The sequence below is a fragment of the Lutjanus erythropterus genome, chromosome 15 (genome assembly GCF_056507025.1).
Source record: "Lutjanus erythropterus isolate fLutEry1 chromosome 15, fLutEry1.hap2, whole genome shotgun sequence".
Classification (NCBI taxonomy): domain Eukaryota; kingdom Metazoa; phylum Chordata; class Actinopteri; order Lutjaniformes; family Lutjanidae; genus Lutjanus; species Lutjanus erythropterus.
The window spans coordinates 34,042,108-34,051,062 of NC_139331.1; the positions used below are offsets into that span (position 1 = coordinate 34,042,108).

An 8,955-nucleotide genomic window follows, 5' to 3' on the forward strand; every position below is an offset into this window, starting at 1 on the left:
CATACATACATACAGTCAAGCCTGAAATCATACATACATACATACATACATACATACATACATACATACATACATACATACGGTCAAGCCTGAAATCATACATACATACATACATACATAGATACATACAGTCAAGCCTGAAATCATACATACATACATACATACAGTCAAGCCTAAAATTAAACATACATACATACATACATACATACATACAGTCAAGCCTGAAATCAAACATGCATACATACATACATACATACAGTCAAGCCTGAAATCAAACATACATACATACATACATACAGTCAAGCCTGAAATCAAACATACATACATAAATACAGTCAAGCCTGAAATCAAACATACATACATACATACATACAGTCAAGCCTGAAATCAAACATACATACATACATACAGTCAAGCCTGAAATCAAACATACATACATACATACATACAGTCAAGCCTGAAATCAAACATACATACATAAATACAGTCAAGCCTGAAATCAAACATACATACATACATACATACAGTCAAGCCTGAAATCAAACATATATACATACATACAGTCAAGCCTGAAATCAAACATACATACATACACATACATACATACATACATACATACATACAGTCAAGCCTGAAATCATACATACATACATACATACAGTCAAGCCTGAAATCATACATACATACATACATACATACATACATACAGTCAAGTCTGAAATCATACATACATACATACATACATACAGTCAAGCCTGAAATCACATACATGGTTATTATACATCATTAAAATTATATGACCAGAAGGACACAAAAGCAGCAAAAACGGAAATAAAATGACCAGAGAGGGACACAAAATAAACACAGAAGGACACTAAATGTTAACAAAAGGACTATTAATGTGGGTCTTGCTCCAGTCTATCATTTGTGCTGTGGCTTCTTATGTCAGATACTCTCTGTAGTCAGGACAATGGCAACCCACTGAAGCTGTTAAGATGTTGGAATGTTTGACTCCAACGTCCGTCTCTTTCTTTGTCTCTGGTCAGTTTTTTTTTTTTTTTTGTGAAGCTGCACTTTCATCTTTTCTTGGGTCCTTTGATGGAAACACCCTGTTAAATGACTGTTTCAGGATTGGTTATATGTTATATGTTATAGGCTATTATATTCACTGTTGTTTACATCATTAACGTGTTTGTTAATAAATGGAGATTGCCTGAAAGAAGATATCTTGGTTCGATTTTTTGAATTTTATACTATGAGCAGGGCACTTAAGAAATCTGTTCACCTTCTTATGTTACTAGACTATTTCTAGAATTGTTTGTCTTGTGCAATCACCTGTTGACTTTACACTTAATATAGCATTGCCCGCTCAGTTTTCAAGATAATTTAATCTTTATTTAAAGCCTACGGGTAAATCTCATAATATACTTTATGACTGACCACTTTGTCACTTGACATCTTACTGATTAAAAGTGAGACCATTCATGAGACCATTAATGAGTGAGGCCTATATTTATGCCAGGTGTCACGTAATGTGATGTGGGTGTTAGGAATGCTTATGTTATATCTTTACAAATGAAGTGTCACTGACTTGTTTTCATGAGGTAATGATATGTTGGAAAACTGAAGTGAAGAGGTACGTTTAGGGAAGTTACCTGGGGTCTCCAGTGCTGCTCAAAAACTATACCAGAATTCTGGTCACCAAAGGAGGTAAGTCCATCACACACTCGCAGGACCAGGATGTCCCTGAGTATCTGCATGTGCATATAGCTGTATGGTATAGGTCTGCAATTCAGTCATTCTGTTGTTTCAAATCCAGTGTAGGCTATATAACAGTCTTGGATTCTCAAAACACAAAATGTAGAACTCTGTATTACATTATCTGTCAAGTTTCACATTTTTTTTTTTTTAAAAAATGACCCACCTGAAAATGTAATAAATCTCCAATAATGTAATAAGGTATTACATTATCGGTAAAAATGTTATTACAGTATCAGTCAGAATATTTTATTACATTATTAGTCAAGTTATTGCATTATTGAGTTTTATTACATTTTCGATTGAGTTTAGTGCAAATTTTATTACATTTTCAGTAAATTATTACATTATTGGGTGCTACAGAGCTCAAACTCAGTCCAAACATACAATATTATAGAATAGAAATGTGCACAGAGCATTGAGTCGGTTCATGGAGACGTACATGTATTACATGGGGGACTGCTCAGCATTATGTAGAAATCGTATCAATCCATTTTTCTACTTTTCTTATTTTCTACTTAAGAGAAAAGATCACATACTCTTATACAAGTATTTATGAATCCATTCCCTAAACTTAACACATTCTCGTCAAGCTAAAAACATTGCTGTATGATAAGACCCAGGTTTTTAACCCGTAAGCTGTGTCTTGCACATTGGCACATCGTGTGTATGTTCTGATTAACACAGCAGTAAACCGTCTGGCCAGTTTAACATTTGTAGTTTTCCATAACAGTGCTGACAGTAAGCTGGAGCCTAACTGTGTTTCCCAGGTTCAAACTGCTGAAACAGCCAACAGTCTTTCTGTCATCAGTGCTTATTTTCTGTCGAAGTGTCCTTGAGCTGAACTCTAAACCTTGATCCTCCGCCTGTTAGTGTCCAGGCACACATGGTATTTTAATGATGTTCAGTGAGGAGGTGAAACCAGCTAAAACCTGCTATCACACGCTGATTTTTCTTATTAAATCTACACTCATCACAAGAAGCAGCAGATAAACATAAAACTTAGAGAAAGGACTATTTTCTTTTTGATTCAAATGAGATGTAGCTTGTGAAAAAGTTTCCTTTTTAGCTTTAATGTGCTGCTTTACCCTTGAGGGTTCAGTCAAATTCAGTGTTTTCTTTTTTAATCTTCATAAAAGTTAATTGTCTCATCAGTTCAGAGAACCAGTTTAAATGATCGGGACACAGCAGAACAGCACATTACCACTTTAAACCACTTGAATGTGGTACTTAAAAAGCTATTACTGTTATCAACAGAGCACTTACACACTTAACAACATGTTGCCACTTCAGACAGACAACTCCAGCGGAGACGGTGTAATAATCTGGTGCTGGTTTAAACATCTGAGAGCAGCACAGAGCTATTTTAGCAGCATGAGTAAGACTTTTCAGCACTGCCCTCTACACACAAATACAACACAAAACTTAATAAACTGAAATAACATTTGAAAAAAATGTTAAGAATATAAAATAAGTCTTGAAATATATTAAAAACAACACTGAAATAGATTTTAATATAATATTCAGTTCATTGCTTCCCCCTGGGCAGAGACTGTGGAAGAGAAAAGAAAAGATAGAAAGAAAGAAAGTAAAGAAGGAGAGGAGGACTGTAAAGAGGAGCAGTAAACTCCAAGTGCAGGACAAAGACAAGGCTTCTGCAGCTCCTTAAAAAGTCTTAAAAGGTCTATAGAATAAAATCAATGTAATTAAGGACAGAAATTGTCATTAATTTACTTTGAATTTATTGTAGGTGTTAAACTTCCAGATGATGCGTTCAAGGCTGAAGGGAAAATTCTCATGCACTGTAGCCTACTGTAAAACGTCCAGTAGCGTCTTTGATTGACTTTTCATTAGACAGTTCGCCTTTAATAAAAGTTTTACAGTATGTTTATGTTGTGTCAGTTAGCTGCAGACGTTGGCGTCTTGCTATGTGTCATATTTTTGTGATCATCGGTTTTGGATGCTAGCTGGCTAGCAAGCCAGGGCTGCGGTTTTGAAGCCGCGAGTTTGGCATCATGGGGGTCGCCAGCTCGGCTTTTTGCAACCAGACCACGCGCGGCACTGAGGAGAGCGTGGAGCTAGTGGGTGTCGTACCACAGCTTGGGTGGTGCTTGGTTTTGGCTCGTCCATTCGGTGGGAAATGATACTCATATAACAACTAAGCAGTCACCAAGACATGTTTCACATTTTAGGTGAGAAATACACAATGCAGTAACAAAATCTTGATTAATATTTAATCAGCACTGTCTGACTTATGTGAGCCCTGTGTGTTCCACTGGACGGACTCACAGAGAATGACTTGTCAATCATATGGTAAAACTCCACCCCAAAGCCTGCGTTATCATCTTTTTACTTTAAACAGGACTCTAATTTAAAAAACGAACCCCAGTTTAAATCATAAACTCATTAGGAAACTGTTTACTGAGGTCATTTTGCCGTAAGAGTACATATAATTACACTTCTTTTCAAAGCCAGTGGAGTTGCACCCTGACTTTTACATCAGGCACCATTGAGGTGAAAGCCGCTGAATCCCAATTGAAATCTGAAAAGCAGCGGTACACACTGGCAACTAGTGGGGTTGCACTAATGCCTGCATTTTTTCTACCTAGCACACCTGAAAGCAGTCAGCATTAAGCGATTTTGTGTCACTATTTGAAACACAAAGGGCTGAGAGGCTGTAGGTTCCTCACACGATTATAGCAGGCACCATTCTTTTAAGTGGAATGATGACATACGTTAGGATTCAATAAATTGCTTCTCTTTCATATCAAAGAAATTGTTTTGACTTTGGTCTTAAAGAGCATCGGATTTGACTTTTAAATTGTGCAAGACCCCAGAGAGAAGAGTCGAGGGAAGAAGAGAGAGGGAGAAACTGAGGAAATGACATGAGTAGAAAGGACAAGAAAATGTGAGAAGACAGGAGGAGAGAAGAAAGGTTGGAAAAGGTGGAGAGGGAGAGAGAGAGAAAAGAGGAAACAAGCACAAGGCCTGGCAGAGGACAAAGAAAATGGAAAAAGGAAAACGGAGAGAGGAGAGGAGGAGGAATAAAAAGGCTGTCAGCTCAACAGATTGGCTTCAACAAATAACACTTCTCCTTGATGTGTCAGAGAGCGCTCCAAAGTGCCCCGCAAAGCAGAAATCACCAAAGAAATAACAGACAGGATAAAGAAAAGAGTGAGGGAGAGGAGAAGGGAAGAGAGCGGAGGAGATGATGTGAAAAGAGAGGGCAAGAAGAAGAAGAAGAAGCACAGAGGATTAAAGCTGATGACTTTCTGGCTTTTAGAAGCTCTTACTGAGAAACGACAGAGAGCTGAGTCTCTCATTTTCTTCTTCTCACTCTTCTCTTTCACTCTAAAAGGTGCAGAACTTTGGAGCAAACAAACACTTTGATTTGTATTCATTTCTCAACAAGTTGCTCTGCAAATGCCACAGGTTCCTTACGGCTATATAGACTCATACAGAAGCTTTCTGTACAGTAAAAAACATTTACAAGCCTGAAAGTTCATACTTGACCTTGGAAAAAGCAGTTTGACGAAAATAAAAAACATTTTAACGGTTGAAAGCTTCAGAAAATGTAAATATTAACTGGACCTTGAGTTGACAGTTTTTTCGCTGCTTCTCCATCTTCTCTTGCACTGATGTATTGCTTCTTTTTATCACTTTTCTGTCACTGTTGACAAGTAGGGACTCGTCTGAAATGTGCTCTTGGTTTTTCTCCTGCTCGCTCCACTGTCTACCTTCATCTATTACTAACTCTTACATTCTTTTCTTTCCATTCTACAACTAATGATTTGAATATTTGACTTTCAGGGGGCAGCCTGACTACATGCTGTGTCATCTGACCGTTTATCTGTTCTCTGTCTGTCTGTCTGTCAGGCCGGCGTCAGTGGAGAGGAAACCTCCAGAGCTCAGCACTCTCAACGACGGCTACCAGATCCGCATCTGATCCTCTACTTCACCTCCCAGTCATCCCCAAAAATCCGTCCGGCCATCTCAGACACCCCGATCCGAGAGTCTCTCCCTGCCACCAGTGTTTTTAAGAGCGGACTCACTGCAGGTGGAGCAGCTGGATCTGATACAGACGAGGTGGATGACGAACAAAAGTATGTTATAAGAGCTTTTCTGGGCTTGAACAGGAGGACATTTTTAGAAGACTCTGACAGAACGTGACAGTTGGTCTGATTTTAACTTTCTTTCACATCGACATGTTTCCGTCACGTAGCTCACACGCCTTCTGAGGTAGAATAAGATCAAAAGAAGTGACATCAATTTATTTCTAGGTTTCCAACATTTCAGTCGAGAGGCAGGAAGTAATTAAAGGCTGAGAGCTGTCGTGTCCCGACAATAGTTGTAAAAAAGTCTTTCTGTGACCCCTCAGTGACCGAGTGCCTGGGAGAAGGGCTCAACACAAGTTCACTACTGAATTAATGCAGTTAATATGTTTTGTCAGTGATGGGAGTGGAGACAACACAACAAGTTTTGGTTTTGTTGTCACTTTTCTAACATGGCAGTGTTCACAGAAGCCTGGAGGCTACAGATGTGTAGTTGTTGTCATCACGCTTTATTCTCAGTTTCTGCAGCACTTTGGCTCCATCTTTAAGAAAGAGATTACTAGCAGAATGTTTTAGGTACACTTTGACTTTTCCAAAACCTTTTCCTGATCCAACAGCGGTTTAAATATGATGACTAAGTAGACTTCCATATGCAGAGCTATTGATCAGAGTGGACGAGCATAGAATAAGTAGAGGATGTTCAATAAAGTATGCAGCGAAATCAAAGACACTGAATCAATAGAGAGGAAAAGGAAGGATAAAAGAGAGGAAGGAGAAGCGGCGTAGAAGAGTGAGAGGATAGAGGGAGTGATGTGGAGAGAGGATTCACTGCAGAAGATCAGAGTATGATCATTAGAGCACTGCGGCAAACCTCCTGTCCCCCCCCCCATTCTCCTCCTCCTCTGCCCTCTGTTGACACATAACTGAATACATAACCACAGCTCTGTTCCCATCCAAGGAGCTCTCCGAACGTCAGAAAGAAAGTCCTCTACCAGAAAAAAAGACTCAATACTCAAATATTTGATGCTAAATATAGAGACAGAAAGCCCTGCCCCGGTTTTATGTAAGGGATAATGACCCTTGCTGTACATTATCCCACTTATTACATGGCCACTGACTTAAAAAAAAATCAATAATTTGATTCCAAATGTTAATTACATTCAAAGTAACGGCCTGTAATTCAAAGTAACAGTTCTGTTATTCAAAGTAACGACCTGTTATTCATATAAAACGGTTTGTTATTCAAAGTAACGGCCTGTTATTCAAAGTAACGGCCTGTTATTCAAAGTAACAGTCTTGGTCAAAATAACATCTTGCAATAATCTGGGCAGTAATCCACAATACAGACCTGTTTGCCTTTTACCTATTTTATTGTTTTTGGTAAGTATTTCAAAGTTTATGATCAGAACTGCATCAACAGCAGCAGTCTGTTATTCAAAACAGCAATTTGCCCTTCAGAAACAACAGGCCATAGAATACCATTATTGACCAATAAGAATCAACTATTCAACCAAGCTGTGTAATAAATCAAGACAAAACAGCAGGTTCGGCAGTTTTGTCAAAGTAACCATTAATTGGGTCAATCGTTCAAAGTCCACATCGTTATTTATTCAATCAAATTTATTTCTATTATCTATTGTTATCAGAACAAAAGTCTGTTGTTGGATGGGAACTTAGCTGTAGGTTAAGCTGCTTAGCGTTTTTACAGGTAATCAGTTACTCGTTTCTTTGAATTGTCCTCAACAATCCAGACTCGTGCAGCAGAAAATTAAAGATGAAGGGGATGAGAAAGATAGAAAGAGCTACCAAATTTTGCGTTTAATTTAGCATTTTTCTTTTCTTGGATACTTCAACCCTGTCTCCTAGAAATTACATTTGTATATTACCAAGTTGTTTTCATAACAATATGCAACAAAAGCACTTAGGTTAAGGTAAGAAACCATTGTGATTTGGGGTAGGTTTAGGCAATAAAAGCACTTTGCTGAGTGGACAGTGTATGACAGGTTGTCTGTTTTGGTAGAATAACATTTTTTCGTCTTTGCAGCTATGTTAATTAACATTTCCTCATGTAATTTGATTGACATTTCATTTCCTTCAAAACATGCTGCTACTGATTAGTTCATTTCTAGGAGACAGAGATGTATTCTTTTGCCTCTTCAGGCCTCTAAAACTCATTCGAATGAAACAATCCAACAAAGAAAAATCTTTCTTTGGTTTAACTGTGCGCAGCTATCAAGTCCAATGAACCCATACTCTGTGAAGAAGGGCCACGAATAGACATGAGTTCATTTTAAGGGGTCACAGAGCAAAAAGGTTGGGAACCACTGATCTAAACTGGTTTTCAGAAGCCTGAAGAAGTGAAAGCATTCACACAGGAAGAAAAGCAAATGTTAGGAAAAAAACCCTGAATTTTATGTAACACTGTTTGCTTTTTTCTTTGTCATCCCTTTAATCAACGAACGGTTGCTCAGATTTTGGAAAATAACAGTCTAGACAGTATTTGCAGTAAAAAAAAAACTTTAGATGGATTACTTAAGATTGAAATGTGAGGAACACAGCATCAATCACAACACTGCTGCATTTCTAAAGGTAACTTCAAAAAGTATGACCTGAATTTTAATTAACAGCATTTCCAAAACAAGTTATCAGAAGGCGAGTGGAGAGTTTTTATGTGTTGACCAAAACTGAGCAGGAGCCGGCCCACGTGTTCACACAGTAAACTAACACCCTGTCAGCCAGCTGGCTGCTGTCTTCACAGCTGGAAAATAAAATGATTCAGCCGCGGCCAGTTTGTCCACTCAGAGGAACAAGGAGCGAAGGCAGATGTTGTTGGCCGAGTGAGCACTCTGAGACAAAGGCCTCGTTCAAGGCTGATTTATGTGGCGGAGGGACGTAACACTCTGTGCACGCTGTCAGCGGATATTAAAGGCAGTCAGGACCGCGGGGGTCAGGGCCCTTCGAGGGATCTGAGATGATTGTTTGGTCAGAAAAATACTTTCCTGTTTTTGAGATTTGTCATGATTTAATCCCAATGATGAATCAGTTTAATACTCTGAAAACAGGAATTGTGATTTTGAGTCAAAGGACACCACTGTGACACAAGGGTGCAAATCTGCTCTGCTTTGTGTTTGACAACCTAAAAAAA

At 38.5% G+C, this 8,955-nt stretch overlaps 1 protein-coding gene across 2 annotated transcripts in view; it reads left to right on the forward strand.

The window, feature by feature from the left end:
• The window catches only part of vash2 (vasohibin 2), a 59,215-nt gene extending 52,433 nt beyond the window's left edge, over nucleotides 1-6,782 (forward strand). For both annotated transcript variants that reach the window (XM_084737232.1, XM_084737233.1), the window contains exon 9: nucleotides 5,635-6,782. In XM_084737232.1, coding sequence (XP_084593358.1) covers nucleotides 5,635-5,704 — 70 coding nt within the window. In that variant the 3' untranslated portion in view covers nucleotides 5,705-6,782. The remainder of the gene's footprint in view (nucleotides 1-5,634) is intronic.
• Nucleotides 6,783-8,955: the final 2,173 nt, after the last annotated feature.